At 34.9% G+C, this 18,593-nt stretch overlaps 1 protein-coding gene across 1 annotated transcript; it reads left to right on the top strand.

Moving 5' to 3' along the window:
- Positions 1-2,606: 2,606 nt before the first annotated feature.
- LOC136842147 (uncharacterized) lies at positions 2,607-7,020 on the top strand. Its single transcript, XM_067109506.1, has 3 exons — positions 2,607-2,618; positions 3,348-3,463; positions 6,804-7,020. The coding sequence occupies exons 1-3, from the start codon at positions 2,607-2,609 to the stop codon at positions 7,018-7,020; spliced, it is 345 nt and encodes a 114-aa protein (XP_066965607.1).
- Positions 7,021-18,593: the final 11,573 nt, after the last annotated feature.

Genomic DNA, 18,593 nt, shown 5'->3' with positions numbered 1-18,593 from the left:
GTGGTTGAGGCAACCACCTGGCCCGTGGCTGAGAGTTTCATAGGCCGCGGCAGAGAGTTTCATGAGCCGCGGCTGAGACTTTCATACAGCGTTATGCGCTATACAGAAAACTCGATTGCGCCGAAGAAACTTCGGCGCATTTTTTACTTGTTTTTTGAGAACTCAGCGACAAACCGCGAACACGAGAATCCTATTATCTCATTTTTAATGAAGAGTTTCAAAACAGTTAAAAGAAATATTCGGAAATAAAATCTCCAGAAATCTCTGAGAAACTTCCGAGAAAGTGGATAGGAATATTCTTCTTCTTCTTCTTCTTCTTCTTCCTCGGTTCAGGAGAGGAGTTTAGGATTCTTTTGGGGCTGTTGAAGTTATGCGCAGTCTTTTTCGAAGGATATACTGGAATAATGAGGATTATTATTATTATTATTATTATTATTATTATTATTATTATTATTATTATACCAATATATGAAACCTATTGACTTGAAATTCAAGCCTCCAAAGAAAGTTGGTTTCAATCTCCCACTGCAGACCTCACACTGCAACAGTAACTGGTCCCCGGGGCAGGCGCGAACCCGCGACATCTGAGTGGCATTCCACGACACTAACCACTACATCTCGAAGTGTCCCAGAAAATGCCACGGGGCTAAATGCTAAATGCGGGACATTATTTGCTTCCTAGGTGATATTCGATAACAGGGCGGTCACTTTTGTCAAGGCAGTTCGGGAAAATAGAGATTTTTATGGTAGATTTTTATAGTATGGTATGGGTAGTGTGTGCACACACATACATACATACATACATACATACATATATAATATATATATACATATATATATAATATATTTATATATATATACATATATATATATATTATATATACACATATATAAATGCATATACATATACATATATATATATATATACATACACATACATATATATAAATATAATCCCTAACATGCTCAGCACAAACAGGGCACGTCTGTACCAGTCCATTAACGACAAAATAAATAAAGACACGCAACTGGCGGTCCAGAAAGCGGCTGAATCACGAGGCACGAAGGAATCCGCTTTTCCTTTGACGGACAATAAACAAATAAGCGGATTCCACTCACTAAATCACATTCGCACAAAAACGGTATTTATAGTTTTCGAGAGGGAAAATGGAATCAGTCGCTTTTTTCCTGGAAAACTTTTCCAGTTCCTAAACTGGTTGTAGGTGCTTGGATATATGTTATAATTATTAAAAAATTGTTATTTTGATTCAGAATATATTTTTAGTTTTCTGACAAGAAAACTATTGTGCCGGCTTTGTCTGTTCGCCCGCACTTTTTTCTGTCCGCACTTTTTTCCTGTCCGCCCTCAGATCTTGAAAAGTACTGAGGCTAGAGGGCTGCAAATTGGTATGTTGATCATCCACCCTCCAGTCATCAACCATATCAAATTGCAGCCCTCTAGCCTCGGTAATTTCATTTTATTAAAGGTCAAGTTAGCCATAACTCGTGCATCTGACAACGATATAGGCCATGCCACCACCGGCCCGTGGTTAAAGTTTCATGGGCCGCGGCTCATCCAACATTATACCGAGACCACCGAAAGATAGATCTAATTTCGGTGACCTTGATTATACGTGTACAGAAAACTCGATCGCGCCGAAGAACTTCGGAACACTTTTTTTACTTGTTTATTTGATGCGTTGCAACGGCACCTCGTTCCTTAAAATGTATTTTCATTTTTTTGTGAATGGGAATAATTTTTTATTTTATTTTGTGTAGGTGAAATCATTTCCGAGAAAGGCAGAATATGGTTTGAAAATGTCGTATGATTTATGGTTTTATATATATATATATATATATATATATATATATATATATATATATATATATATATATATATATATATATATATATATATATATATGTATATATATATATATATATAAATGGCATATATATATATATATATATATTATATATATATATATATATATATATATATATTGTATATGAGGCTAAATGGTCCTTTGTGGCTTGATCCTAATAATAATAATGTTAAAAGTAAATGTCATCAAGAAATAATCTGGGCATTATACAAACTATATATAACTTGACTTACAAGTCGACTTTTCATGCTGAAATAATAATAATAATAATAATAATAATAATAATAATAATAATAATAATAATTTTAAAAGTACATGTTATCAAAGCTAATTTCCATCTCTCAGTCAAGATCACCTCAGCCTCTCATCCCTGCTTGGTCGGTAACGAGAGAAATCATTTAAATAAAAAAGAATTCAAGCTCGGTTTGATTAGGGACCTTCCTCCTTCGTAAACTCTTCACCAGACGTCAGTGAAGGGTCCTTGGCTCCAACCTCTTTCGTTCATTTTATTGTACCTCCGTTCGTATTCTCTTTCTTCCATCTGACGTTCCATCCTCTCTAACAATTGTTGCATAGTGCAGCTGCGAAGTTTTCCTCCCGCTACACCTTTCAAACCTTCTCACTGTCAATTTTCCTTTCGGCGCTGAATGACCTCTTGGGTCCCAATGCTTGGCCGAGGCCTGAATTCTAGATTCTATTCTATTCTGTGTGTGGTTTACAATGGGCGAGTCAGTTGGTGCTTTTGTTTGTGCGTTTGTTTGATGTTGTTTGTTACACTGGTGGATTTTTTTTTTTTTTATGGTTTCTTTAGATTCTTTGTCAAATTGGTTTGTCAATAATCTAGCGAGATGAATAATGAATGATGGTTCTTTGAATTCATTATGTTGAAGTGCTTGGTAGGATGAAGATAGGGTACTCTTGAATAGAAGGAAGGACAGTCATTCATTATATGATTGACTGGAAATGAATTACACACACACACATGTATATATATATATATATATATATATATATATATATATATATATATATATATATATATATATATATATATATATATATATATATACATGTATATGTATTAACATATATATACATATATATGTATATATAATGCTTATACATACATGTGTGTGAGTGTGCTACATTTGATTACCTACGCATAAACCATTTTAAAAAAGGACACTGAGACAACCGGGCAGTTTTCTGATTGTCAATAAACATTACCCCGTGTAAATTTGACCAATTAACCACTATAACCATTATAAATAATTATCAAAACAGAACGCCTCAATTGACATCAGCTCAGACTTCACGAAAGCCTGAGGAAAAAAGTCCTATAAAACATTCTGTTGTTGTAAATTACTTTTTTTTTTTTTTATTTGTGCCTCGTGGCCATAATGATTCGTCCTTGATAAAGTTTCTCTCCGGATACTCCTGTATGAGATCTTTTCCCATTAGATAGGAGGGCAAGGCCCCGCCAGTCCTTCCTCCTCCTCCTCCTCCTCCTCCTCCTCCTCCCTCCTCCTCCTCCCCTCCTCCTCCTCCTCCTCCTCCTCCTCCTCCTCCTCGTCTCTGTTGCCTTCCAACGGAACTCAATAACTTAGTCAACAAATCGATATCTCTCTCTCTCTCTCTCTCTCTCTCTCTCTCTCTCTCTCTCTCTCTCTCTCTTCCTGGATGCTCCATATACATGTGTTGTCAGGTACGCCCTGTCTGACACATGTCTACAGGTGCTTGTGTTTTTAAGCATGTGTTTCTTATTATTCGCTTAGATAGATTTAAAAGTTCTGTAAAATACTGTGAACCTTTCAAGGAGATATTGATATATTTATATATTTATATACTTATATATTTATATGTATGTATATGTATATGTATATATATATATATATATATATATATATATATATATATATATATATAATTATTTTGGTAAACGAGAAATTACTATGAATTTTGGCGAAAAAATTTTGATTTTAACATTTTACTCAGTGTATAGATGGATTCAGCCTCTCATCAACACTATTAATATTATTATTATTATTATTATTATTATTATTATTATTATTATTATTATTATTATTATTATTATTATTATTATTATTATTATTCGAATGAACACCATATCTCTGGAAGCTTGAATTTCAAGTCAGTGGTTCCTACGGTGGGCTTGTTCCATATGAATATTGTTCATCTTCTGAATAATAATAATAATAATAATAATAATAATAATAATAATAATAATATTCTTTGGAAGCCTGAATTTTAAGTCAACGGCCCCTTTGGTGGGCTTGTCCTATATGAATTTTGTTCATCTTCTGAATAATAATACACAATAATAATAATAATAACCTCACCATCATCATCATCATCACTTTCATTATCAGAAGAGGTACTCTGTATTCCAGCTCTCGTCTGATGCCGAGCAGTGAACCCACTCTGCTCAGTCGATTACACTTCGAGCCGGAAAAATGAGAAAGCAAAAAAGTTAGTTAAACCATTCGCACGTCCGTCTATCTAACTCCTTGTCCTCGAGAAACAAAGAGAGAGAGAGACACAGCGAGAGATAGATATATATACATATCCCCCTTATTTGGACTGCCGAAGTCTTTTGTGAACCCTGGACCATTTTTCGTTCCTGGCCTTCCGAGTCCTTTTGATGTTTCCTATATGACTGGATCACTGAAGAAGAAGGACCTTTTCGGCGCTGGGGCTGACGGCGTTTGATCTGCTGGGTCATATCCTTCATATCCTTCGCATTCTTCATATCCTTCGGTGGTGGCTGGTTGGGTTCGTATTGGCAGACGGTTCTGGCCGCGCTCACGCGCGCGCGTGCGCGCTCGGAAGGCTGCGGGTTTGTGCGTGCAAGAAAGAAGATTCTTTCAACCAATTTGGAAGAATTAGGCCTACTCTGAAAACAAGATTTATCGTATCAAAGATTATATTATTTTTTGTCAGTATTCGTCAAACTGCTGGGCTGTGGAATAGTTCAAGCGAAGATGCAACTCATTTCTACCCTAATAGATTCTCCTTGTATTTTAGTAATTCATTTACATTTTCACTTATTTATTCATGTGTTTATTATTTTTTTAATAAGTGATGTTTTCTTTCATTTTGTATTTCCCATTGCCTTCTGTTACTCCTTCCAAATGAGCACCATAATATTCTTTGGAAGCTTGAATTTCAAATCAGTGGCCCCTGTTGTGGGCTTGTTCCATATGAGTAGGGTTTATCTTCTGAATAATATAATAATAATATTTTTTGGAAGCTTGAATTTCAAGTCAGTGGCCCCTGTGGTGGGCTTGTTCCATACGAATAGGGTTCATCTTCTGAATAATAATAATAATAATAATAATAATAATAATAATAATAATAATAATAATAGTAAAGAAAATTATAACAGTTGTCAAATCGTATCTGTACCTGTGTTAATTTTTACCATCCCCTATTCCTGGAATGACCTTGACTTTTGTGAAGACTCAGTCTTTTTCAGGCTTTTTTTTTTCATCCTTCGGTGACAACTCTTCCGTAAGTAATTCTAAAATGACATTCAGCTTCTCTCAAAACTTCTGGAATGAGAAGCAGGAGGAATTAGATTTTAGGTGGAATGGGATTTCCTTTATGAATACCGCGGTTTCTTTTATAACCGTCGAACGTCTCAGTTCCAGAGGTCGTTTATTCTTAAAACAATTCTCCGCGTAATTGCAATCATTTATTTATATTTTTATATATTCATTCATTAATTATTGAATTTATTGTTTATAGGCTTGTTCTATACGAATAGGGTTCATCTTCTGAATAATAATAATAATAATAATAATGATAATAATAATAATAATAATAATAATAATAATAATAACACACATAATAATAATGAGGTAGGTTGCAGCCCGGAACCCCACAATGTTAAAACCACTCCGTCGAATAGGATAACTGTAATAGACAAAAAAAAAATTAACAAAAAAAAATAAATAAATAATAATAATAATAATAATAATAATAATAATAATAATAATAATAATAATAACAATAATTTAATAGTGAGACTGAACTAACAATTAGTTTTGACAAACCACTGTAGAGTTTAGCTTAATCACAAGGGCAACATTGTTTACCGCTAAAAATTTACTTTCTAACTTTCACAAATACATTCACTAATCAATCCCAAGCATTCGTAGGACACGCAGTTTTTTTTTTTTTTTTTTACGTGTTTACTAGCAACCGTTATGGATTGCCTGCAAATTGGCTGGCAAACGGTTGTCACTGATCTTTTATTCAAGATACGCTCTCACGCACTTAGCTAAGAGCCCGTTTGAATGATTGAATGTGCCTCATTCTCAAATGAGACTCATTCATCTTTCACTGGAGAATTTTCCTAGGCGCTGGTGATACAGGCAGCGTTTGCTTTCTAGATTTAAAAACTGATTTCTAGAGGAAATCAGTGGCTTTGTAAATCAAAACATCAGATTTCTAGACAAGAGCAGCGGATTTGTCAATCAAAACAGATTTCTAGACAGAAATCAATTAGCTTATTATTATTATTATTATTATTATTATTATTATTATTATTATTATTATTATTATATTATTATTATTATTATTATTATTATTATTATTATTATTATTATTGCAAGAAATATGTACCCATTGACAAGACATTTACTTACGCTCCTTTTTGATCAAACTTTGTAAACTTAAATATTGCTCATCAATAAGCATAGTAGACCAGAGCTATGTAGTCAACTATGAATTCTCCAAACTTCCGGAAACCTGTGGCCTTCGTCTTTGATCCTGAACTTTGACGGACCTCTCCCCCCCGGAGTCAATTGTACGAAGGGTTTCCTTTACGAAGAGTTTGGCTAAGTAACGTCGAAGTTCGTGTATTCTTCCTATATTCGTCTCCTGGGATACTAGACAGAATGTCTGTGTGAAGGACAACAGGCAAGGTGATAGTTGCATGCTTGGAGGAACAGATGTATTCTCTTTAGAAGAAGAAGAAGAAGAAGAAGAGGAGGAGGAGGATGAGGCTCTGTTTGGCAAGAAGAAGAAGAAGGAGAAAAAGAAGAAGGAGGAGGAGGAGGAGGAGGCGAAGATTCTGTTTGGAGGGAAGAAGAAGAAGAAAAAGAGTTAAAGCCCCATTACCAAATTGTCGCCCAGACTGCGTCTTATTGAATTGAGGGGCTGGTGGAAAAAGGATAACATTGCTCCACCTTTTCCTCGCCCCCGGGGGAGGCCCCCCAGTGGATGGAAAAAAAGGATAATACTCCACCTTTTCGTTGGCAGAAGGCCCCTCCCCTACCCTAGGTCCCCATGCCCCTAAAACCCTCCCCCCACCTTCCCTACCCAACTCGACCAAGGCCTCGCGTGGGTATTTCAAGTTCCCCAAAATCTGAATTAGATTTTATATTTCTTTTGGGCGAGGGTTTTGAAGAGGACGGGAAAAGAAATAAAATAAGGGAAATGTCATTTCCTTAAGCCACTTGCCTCCAACGTCATCTTCTTCTTCTTCTTCTTCTTCTTCTTCTTCTTCTTCTTCTTCTTCTTCTTCTTCTTCTTCTCTCGTATTTAGATAAGGAGTTTTTTTTTTTGGGGAGTCTTTATCACTTTCGGCTGGAATGCGATTACATAGTTACTTTGAGCCTGGAATCTTGTTGGTTGTTTGAAATACTGGAAGCTTTCGTTACTGGACTATATATAATTATATTAATTATTAAGCTGTTAAGCAAGAAATTTTGCCCCTTGTAACGTTATTCAGAATGTATATTAAAAATCCACAATTATATCAATAGATTGTATTATTTATAAAAGATAAAACAAGTTAAAAATGCAATGAAGTTTTCTGTACATCGTATAATCAAGGCCACCGAACATAGTGCTACCTTTTGGTGGTCTAGGTATAATGTTGTATGAGCCGCGGCCCATGAAACTTTAACGACGGCCTGGTGGTGGCATATCCTATATCATTGCCAGGAGCACGATTATGGCTAACTTTAACCCTAAGTAAAATAAAAACTACTGAGGCTAGAGGGCTGCAGTTTGGTATGTTTGATGATTGAAGGGTGGATGATCGACATGCCAATTTGTAGCCCTCTAGCCTCAGTAGTTTTTAAGATCTGAGGGCGGACAGAAAAAGTAAATTATTAAAAACACAAGGAGAGTTACTTTAGGCTATGAATGCGCTGCATCTTCGCTTGAAGTCTTTGAGATTCCAATTGCACAACATCCCGCAGGGGGGTAGCGCCGTCAGTGCACCTCGTGCGGTGCACTGTAGGCATTACTTAAGGTTCTTTGCAGCGTGCCTTCGGCCTCTAGTTGCAACCCCTTTCGTTTCTTTTACTGTGCCTCCTTTCATATTCTTCCATCTTACCTTCCTCAACCCTCTTCTAACAACTGATTCATAGTGCAACTGCAAAAGGTTTTACTCCTGTTGCACCTTTCAAACCTTTTACTGCCAATTTCCGTTTCAGCGCTGAATGACCTCGTAAGTCCCAGTGCTTGGCCTTTGGCCTAAATTCTATATTCAATTCAATTCAGTTGCACTGTTCCGCAGTGGAACGATTTGTGGAAAAGAGTTTCGAGGAGAGGAAACGATCATTTGATTTTTCTGGAGATAAGTAAACTCCGGATTCCGGCCGGCAGCAAATTCCTGAGACGTATGCTAGTATTGCACCAGCCCCGGTTTTTTTTTTGCCATGCCCTAGGTTAGGTTAAGTTAGGTTAGGTTATGTGAGGTTAGATTAGGTTAGGTTAGGTTAGATTAGTTTAGTAACACTACGGGAATTGGGGTGTGGGAAACATAATGAGATTATTTTCAAGAAAATTCTATGGTTAGTTTTTAAGATATGGCATCCCGCTTTTTTCAGGGAAAGGTCCCGGTTAGGTTAGATTAGTGCTCCGGCGATAATTTGGGTGTGAGAAACATAACGAGATTATTTTCAAGAAAATTCTATGGTTAGTTTTTAAGATATGGCGTCCCGCTTTTTTTCAGGGAAAGGTCCTGGTTAGGTTAGGTTAAGTTAAGTTGGGTTAGGTTAGGAGATCCTTGTTGGTAATTTGGGTGTGGGAAACATAATGAGATTATTTTCAAGAAGATTCGATGGTTAGTTTTTAAAATATGGCGTCCCGATTTTTTCAGGGAAAGGTCCTGGTTAGGTTAGGTTGGGAAACATAACGAGATTATTTTCAAGAAGATTCTATGGTTAGTTTTTAAAATATGGCGTCCCGCTTTTTACAGGGAAAGGTCCCAGTACTCGATTACATCTCGGGAAAATGCCTGCCGAGTGGCTGCCGGCACCAGAGTACTGTGAATGTGTAGCGTCTAGACAATTGCAAGCAGTCTACGTTGCACAGAGTACAGAAAACGGATATCACCAAGGTTGCAATGCAATTATGAATGCCAAATAAATATTTGAGAGTATTGGCGTGCAAAGGTTTGTGTGCCATCGAGTTATTATTAATTTAGTATCTATTTTTTTGTGGTGGGGGGGAGGGGGGAGGATTTTCGTACAGTTCAAACCGAAATATGCAAGCTTATATGGATTATTCTTGGCCAAGTGTTATATACTTCGTGCATTAACTCACGTTCATTGCTGAGTATCGCAACATACGATAAGAATTACTTGGTAATATTTTTTTTTCCCAACTTTCTTAACGATAATTGTAATCAATTCCTCGCGAATTCATCACGCTGCTTCATACTCGATGTTGAGAGCCTCGTGATTCATAAATTATCTGGAAAATTATTCTTTGCTGATTATCTGTCCAAAATTATTGCCAGGTGTTACTTCAGTTCAAAGAGGTATCCTAAATTATTTCTTTATTTTTCTTTTTAGGTACATTTTCAGCCCAGACTTATTGCTGCTTCTAAGTCAGTTCTTCATTATTTTCGTAATTATTTTTCAAATTGCTGAATTACTTCCTAATCGTTTTGTGGTAAATTATTATAGATCTGATCCACAATGCCTTTCAATAATTATGAGATTTTTTATCTTATTGAAATTATTAACATAAATCAATTGAAGACTTTTTTTTTGTCTCTCATATTGCAAATATTTCCCACTTGAATTTAATGACATTTTATTGCTATTTGATATATTATATTTCTTATTTGTTATATATATATTATATATTTGTGTTAAATAAGAATATTTAGATGGTAATATTCGTAAGAATTGTTTCTTACGAACCAGAGGAGGGTTGAGAGAGAGAGAGAGAGAGAGAGAGAGAGAGAGAGAGAGAGAGAGAGAGAGAGAGAGAGAGAGGCCATCAAACTTATCCATTCACAAAAATATAAAAGAACCAGATTACACACTTGCGAGAACTCAGAGGAGAGAGAGAGAGAGAGAGAGAGAGAGAGAGAGAGAGAGAGAGAGAGAGAGAGAGAGAGAATCAGATTACACACATATCCAGACATACACTCAGAGAGAGAGAGAGAGAGAGAGAGAACCAAATTGCACACATATCCAGACACGCACTCAGAGGGGGTTTGCAGAGAGGAGAGAGAGAGAGAGAGAGAGAGAGAGAGAGAGAGAGAGAGAGAGAATCAGATTACACCATATCCAGACATACACTCAGAGGAGAGAGAGAGAGAGGGAACTAAATTGCACACATATCCAGACACGCACCAGAGGGGCTTGGTAGGAGAGAGAGAGAGGAGAGAGAGAGAGAGAGAGAGAGAGAGAGAGAGAGAGAGAGGTACCATCTAACATTATCCATTCACACTCCTTCAGAGCGGCTGGGGGGGAAAACGAGAACCCCATTTCCGGGTGAAAGGACGGTAATGAAACATTGTCTCGTAAACAATAAGACTCCGAAAAAAAAAATGATAAAATTTTTTGAAAAAATCGAAAAAGGTTAAAGGTAGAAGCTCTGCCCGAGTCTCTTACTTTTCCACCTTGACGTAGGCAGCAGGTCGAGACGTGGAGTGTTTACATTAAACACGCTGACCTTGAAGCAGTCTTGTTGGTGGGAGTGTTGGGGGGTGTCGTGAGACGTGTTTACAGAGGTGGGGGTGGGGGAATGTTTACAGACAAACATGCGCATACACACTCGGTCCTATGGGCGAGGAGAGAGAGAGAGAGAGAGAGAGAGAGAGAGAGAGAGAGAGAGAGAGAGAGTGTTTGTGTTTCTCTTATCTTTGGGAGGAGACGGACCTTACAACAGCCCAGAAGCCTTGTGTCTTACCATAAGCTTCTTTCGAGTGTACTGGTTAAACAAGCAGGGGAAGCAGACTTGTGTGCTTGTGTGTGTGTATGTATGTATGTATGCATACACATGTATATATATACATACGTATATATAATGCATATATATATATTTATTTATTTATATTTATATTTATATATATGATATATGGTTATATCATTTACATTTCCTGCAATAGTATCACTGTTTGGAGAGAGAGAGAGAGAGAGAGAGAGAGAGAGAGAGAGAGAGAGAGAGAGAGAGAGAGAGAGAGAGAGAGAGAGTTACGTTTACAAATGTATATATATATATATATATATATATATATATATATATATATATATACATATATATATATATATATATATATATATATATAATATATATATATATATATATATATATATATATATATATATATATATATATATATATATATATATATATATATATAATACATACCTCTCTCTCTCTCTCTCTCCCAAACGACATTGAATACAACAGGAACCAAAATGAACACCTGAGAGCTAATATATACTCTAAAATTCTCATTAGCAAAAATATGGATAGTTTAATTAAATCATATAACAAGTTCTCAAAAATGTACAAAGGTAAACAGACCACTGACCTCACTGGCACCTGTGCTTGGGGAAAGGTAAGGTTAATTAACCTGCCGTGTACTGGATATATAAAGGAATATGGTCAACATGGCCATGGTTATACTCTAAAAGGATTAGATGTTTTCCAGATACAATCCTAGATAAATTTATTGCCTTTTTGAGATGTAAAAACAGCTCTGTAGAGATAAATATATAATATAGGTACCATCTAGTGGAGTTGATATATATATATATTGATATATATATATATATATATATATATATATATATATATATATATATATATATATATATATATATATATATATATTTATATATATATATATATATATATATTCATACATACATACATACATACATATGCTATGTAAACTTTATCAAGAATGTAAATTCAAAATAAAAGATTTTTTCTTTGAAATTGATCAAAATAAAGGTAAAATGAGAAATATCTTTTATAAAACTGCAAAATAAAATTAAAACAACTATCGGGCCTTATAACGTAATCAAAATAATGATAAAATGGTTATATTTCACTTTCGGAAACGTCAGGGCTAATTAAGTAACCAAGTCATTAAGTAAACGAGAAGTCAAAAAGCAAATAGGGCTATGAAGTCACTCTACTTAAAAATGCCGGGATCCTGTTTATCAGATCAGGTGACATCTGAGTCTGGGAAGAATAACAAAGTTTTTCACCTTTTAGTTTAATGGGTATCTTCTTCTTCTTCTTCTCCTTCTTCTTCTTCGTCTTCTTCTTCTTCTTCTTGTAAGGAAGGACAAATAATATCTTGCAGCGTAACATGGTGGTTACAGTCAAGCCCCAAAAAAGGTTCTTCAGGGAAAGGACGTGATTTGAATATTCTCGTGGAATCTGTGTTCTCAAGCTAGGTTTGATTTCATGCTGGTTGCGTGTTGGGTGTCTGTTTAATCTCTCTCTCTCTCTCTCTCTCTCTCTCTCTCTCTCTCTCTCTCTCTATTTTTCATTTTCTCCTATTTTCATTTTATTCTAAGAAATAGCTCCTCTCTCTCTCTCCTCTCTTTTGTCTCTCTCTCTCTCTCTCTCTCTCTCTCTCTCTCTCTCTCTCTCTCTCTCAACATAGTATTTCCGAGATGTGCACGTAATCTTAAAGGGCAATATGACATATCCTCTCTCTCTCTTCTTCTCTCTCTCTCTCTCTCTCTCTCTCTGTAGTAGTTCCGAGATATGCGTGGGAGGAATAGATCGCGTCATCGAGTTTTTGACCTTTAATTCTGTGACGTCAACAAGATATCAAGTAATTTCTCGCAGATCAATTTAATTTGGTGAGAGAGAGAGAGAGAGAGAGAGAGAGAGAGAGAGAGAGAGAGAGAGAGAGAGAGAGAGAGAGAGAGAGAGTACATGTTATGATTATAAATAGCGATCTTTAGCCAGAATTATTTCCCCTGATTCTACGCTTAACTACATTGGCCGATTCCTGTCACACGTAAATTCTATGCACGCAGTTTCTATCGAACGCAATTTCTGTCACACGCAATTTATGTTGCACGCAACTTCTATCGCACGTCATTTCTATCACATGCAATATCTATCGCACGCAGTTTCTATCACGCAATTTTTTCGCACACAATTTCTTTCACAAGCAGTTTCTATCGCACACAATTTCTGTAGCAAGCAATTTCTATCGCACGCAATTTCTGCCGCACGCAATTTCTATCACGCAATTTCTATCACACGCAATTTCTATCACATGCAATTTCTGTCGCACGCAATTTCTGTCGCACGCAATTTCTATCACATGCAATTTCTATCACACGTAATTTCTGTCGCACGCAATTTCTATCGCACGCAATTTCTATCACACACAATTCCTACCACACGCAATTTCTGTCGCACGCAGTTTCTGTCACACGCATTTTTGTCGCACGCAATTTCTGTCACACGCAATTTCTGTCGCACGCAGTTTCTGTCACGCGCATTTTCTGTCGCACGCAATTTCTATCACACGCAATTTCTATCGCACTCAATTTCTATCGCACGCAACATTAATCCACGCAAACCACGCAACGTTCTAAGAATAGCCAGGATTAGGATTTATCCGAACTACTGTTCTTTTCGTTTTAATGAAACCTACATAAGTATTTGCAAATTCGTAGTCTTTTCCTACAGTAATTCTCATCCTTCCTGACAACGTAGGATTACCATAGCTACATAGATCATTAAATGTGCCTCGTTGTTGAACTCCTCAGTTCCAGAGGTCCTTTCTTCCTCACGCCGTTGGACTGTGGAAGAGCCTCCCAGAGAATGTTTTGCAATTGGGACTTCGGAAGTTCAAGCGAAGATCAATGCATTACTACCGAAATACAATTCAACTTGTATTTTAATCCATTTTTATCTATTTGTTAATTTATTGGTTTATTTTTTCTTTTTAAATAAGTGAGGGCTCTTCTTGAATTTCAAGTCAATGGCCCCTTTGGTGGACTTGTTCCATATGAATAGGGTTCATCTTCTGACTAATAATAATAATAATAATAATAATAATAATAATAATAATAATAATAATAATAACCTAGAGGCTACATCTTCTAGCCTTCAATATCCCCAACTATTGAACTCCATATTCTTTGGAAGCTTAAATTTCAAGTCAGTGGCACCTTTGGTGGGCTTGTTCCATATGAATAGGTTCATCTTCTGAGTAATATAATAATAATAATAATAATAATAATAATAATAATAATAATAATGATAATAGAAGCAAATATGGATATCATTCTTAGAGTCTGTCTCCCCTAGATGTCAATATCCCCAACAGTGCAAACAAAAATTTATCTGCCTATCGTCCATATTCGTCTGTATTCGTCCATATTCGTACTTCGAATGGCAATCTGGGATGTCCAATTCTTTCCACTAGAGTTACTTAAACAAACAGTAATGGAAAACAGTCTTTGAGACATTCTGTATGTTATAAAATGGTATATAGTCTCCTGCACATTGAAGGTCCGGTGAATTTGGTTTCTAAATTTTATATTTTCATAGTGAAGAAATGTTTATTTACTAATATTCTATTCATAAATAAATATACATAATTATGATTCATAGACTATTAATATATTAGATTTTATAATTGGCATATATGTGTATACGAAACGTCCAATAATCGGCAAAGTATAAACAAAAGAGTAGTGAGTAGCGATTGTCTTTGACAAAAATGAAAGGAAGATTATAGATTATGAATTATTTTTCATTTATTATTTATGATTCGTAATGATGTATATTTATTTATAAATGAATTATTACACACACTTTGTATATATAAATAAATTATATATTATATATATATATAATATATATATATATATATATATATATATATATATATTTATATATATATATATATATATATATATATATATATATATATATATATATATATATATATATTTATATTATATAATCTCTTATCATATATGTATATATATATATAATCTCTTTCACATACTTACACATATAATGCGTGAGTTTATGTGTATCTGTGTGGGAAGAATATATATCCTTGTATGCATAAACCCGTCATTTCAAAACAATATATAAAAAGCCTAATCACATGTAAACGTTTTTTGTAAGTCGTAGCTTCTAGAACAAGATTCTAAGCACTAGAACTTAAGCAATTACTTAATACACTCTTTGCCTCCTGCTCAAGTAAACATACCTGTGCAATTAAGTAAATTGTTCCTTATTGCCGTTGACATAATGTAGAGAATTCCTTGAATGATGCAACCGGCATGTAAGCTGTAATGGCCACGTAATAGCAATTACAGAGAATTACATCACGTTTTGAAGTTATTAAGAGGCATTACGCTTAACAATACGAGCGGTCCAGTTTCGTAAATGCACTCGTTTAATAAGCTATGATAAATGGGATATGAATTATTAAGTAAGGGTCTGAATATTTTTCAGATTCGTGAAACTTTTAAGGCTGGATAATACACTGAATATTAAAAGATAAATGTAAATATGAATTTTTTTATACGGCGGTGTAGTTTATTAATGGGTATTAAATAATGCATGCGTGTGTTGTTGTTTGTCTACAAAGGGGTTGGACGCTGTGGACAATAATTTAAAACAATGTATTTATAATACCAGCTTTTAGTCAATTGTACTTTGACTAATAGCAGGTATATGAAAAAAAAAAATTTTTAAATCATTATTATAGTTCATCATATACGATCTGAGGGCGGACAGAGAAAGATGCGGACAGAAAAAATTGCGGACGGACAGACAAAGCCGGCACAATATTTTCTTTTACAGAAAACTAAAAAAAAAAAATAAAAAAAATAATTTTACTATAGTCCACATATACAAATTTACGTTTTCAGAACTAGTGAATACGATACATGTATCAAAGGCAATATTGGTTCTGTATCTACATATATTCTGTAACTAAATTCCATCGAGTGACTCAGGAAAAATACATGAGCGTTTCAACAAAAGTCTTGAAAGTGTCCTCCTAAATAATGTTCCAGTGACAGAACTCTCTAAAGGTTACCTACCTTGGTTGACTCAAAAGAATGAATGGGAGAAGTGTTACCTATCACTAGCCTGTCCTATTTATACCTTACGTTCGTCTCCTTAAATACCAGTTCTCTCTCTCTCTCTCTCTCTCTCTCTCTCTCTCTCTCTCTCTCTCTCTCTCTCTCTCTCTCTCATTCATCACACTTAAGCTAATTTAATAATTTCATACATTACTCTGAGACATGCTATCAATCCAAGATGCATACTCCACAGAGAGAGAGAGAGAGAGAGAGAGAGAGAGAGAGAGAGAGAGAGAGAGAGGGAATCAATTCACAACCTTTATCGTTCCTTATTCTATATCTACATCGGCGCATTTACTATTGCAAGAGAGAAAAAAAGAGAGAAAGTCTCACAGAGAAAGAGAGAGAGAGAGAGAGAGAGAGAGAGAGAGAGACTCAATTCACAACCTTTCTCGCTCCTTATTCTATATCTACATCCGCGCAGCTGATGAAATAAAAAAAAAAAGTAAATCTTTCACGTATCTCCACTTCCTTTCTTCCCCATTTCAACCGCTAACTCCGTCCGGTGTCGGGCTATGAAATATTCAGGGAGGATATACAGAGACTACACAGTAGCCTACACTACCTCCGTATACTTTTGGTTTCACTATGAATGTTAGACGAGGTACCACGTCGGTCTTTCTCTGAGTGAGGGATAGTGAATTTGGTGGTTTTTTTATTCTCAGTTTTTCAGTTTTTTACTTCTCTGAAAAGAGAACCATTGGCCCGGCTTTGTCTGTCCGTCCGCACTTTTTCTGTCCGCCCTCAGATCTTAAAAACTACTGAGGCTAGAGGTCTGCGAATTGGTATGTTGGTCACCCATCCTCCAATCATCAACCATGCCAAATTGCAGCCCTCTAGCCTAAGTAGTTTTTATTTCATTTAAGGTTAAAGTGAGCCGTAATCGTGCTTCTGGCAACGCAACATCACAGGCCACCACGGTCATTGAGAGCCTATAGACGCGGCCTCATACAGCATTATACCGAGACCACCGAAAGATAGATCTATTTTTGGTGACCTTAATTATAAGCTGTACAGAAAACTCGATTGCGCCGAAGAAATTTCGGAGCATATTTTACTTGTTTATGTTTGTGTTGAGTCTTTGCGTGATTATTTCTGATGTTTAATGATTCTCTTAGGTTTGTGTGTGTGTGTGTATATGTGCAAATTATAGCTGGCTAAATTTGCCTATGTCATTTATCGTGAATTTTAGTGAAATCTATATTTGTGAGTGATTTTAATATTTGCTTAATTTCATTTGATAGGGTAAAATAAGTACAGACTTATCTAGACAGTCAGTTATTGCGATGCAAATGAATATATATGCGTGAAACCCATTACAAGCTCGCAAAGACGCACGTTTCTCTCTCTCTCTCTCTCTCTCTCTCTCTCTCTCTCTCTCTCTCTCTCTTCATATATATATATATATATATATATATATATATATATATATATATATATATATATATATATATATTATATATATATATATATGTATGTATGTATGTATGTATGTATATATATATACATAATGCATACATATACATACATTCATATAACACACTCATGTATACCGTTACTCAAAATCCAGTAACCACTTATCAAAAACACTTTCCAAGGCCACCTGAGTGAGAAAGGTCACTACACTAAATATAGTGCCACCTAGCACACACGGATCTCTCCCACAAAAGACAGTGCCATTGAAGGGCTGGCACTACTCCCAAGGCAATCTTATGTACAACTTATACTTATTATTATTATTATTATTATTATTATTATTATTATTATTATTATTATTATTATTATTTTTTTTTTTTTTTTTTTTTTTTTTGGGGTTATATTAGTTTTTTTTTCATTATTTTATTTTCATTACTTTGTTTTTAATTTTTTTATTATTTTTCATTTGCTATTTTCTTTCTCCTACTTTATTCTTGATATTATTTGGTTTTATTTCTCATTTATTATTCTTATTTTTCTATTTCATTATTATTATTTTATTTCATTGTTTTCCATTTATTGTTTGTCTTTTTCTATTCCACTAATCCATTTCTTCCTTTTCTATTATTTTTTTAATTAATTTAAGCTTATTCATATCAGTTGTGCAATCTTTTTTAATTTACATTTGTTTTTATTTTTATTTTCCAAAAATGCGTTTATTTTTTATGATGGTAAGTAGTACATGCTTAAGAATAACAAATCATGAAATTTTTTCGTTTTTTAATAGAAACTTAGCCAGTTTATTGACTTAAAAATATTCAGTGTAATATAGAATATCAAAGAAGTTAGCTTTTGGTCCTCTGATAAAGCAGTTAAATGCATTTCTGATGTTCTTCATAATGCAAAATGGCAAAGCAGC

This window comes from Macrobrachium rosenbergii, chromosome 9, assembly GCF_040412425.1.
Source record: "Macrobrachium rosenbergii isolate ZJJX-2024 chromosome 9, ASM4041242v1, whole genome shotgun sequence".
In the NCBI taxonomy this organism is placed as follows: domain Eukaryota; kingdom Metazoa; phylum Arthropoda; class Malacostraca; order Decapoda; family Palaemonidae; genus Macrobrachium; species Macrobrachium rosenbergii.
This window is presented reverse-complemented; position numbering and strand designations above follow the sequence as displayed.

Bases quoted from the DNA above. Each gene is read 5' to 3' on its own strand.
- LOC136842147 (XM_067109506.1), top strand. The intron at 3,464-6,803 runs GTTGCCTTCCAA...CTGGGATACTAG, and splicing joins TCCTCCTCCTCCTCGTCTCT to ACAGAATGTCTGTGTGAAGG.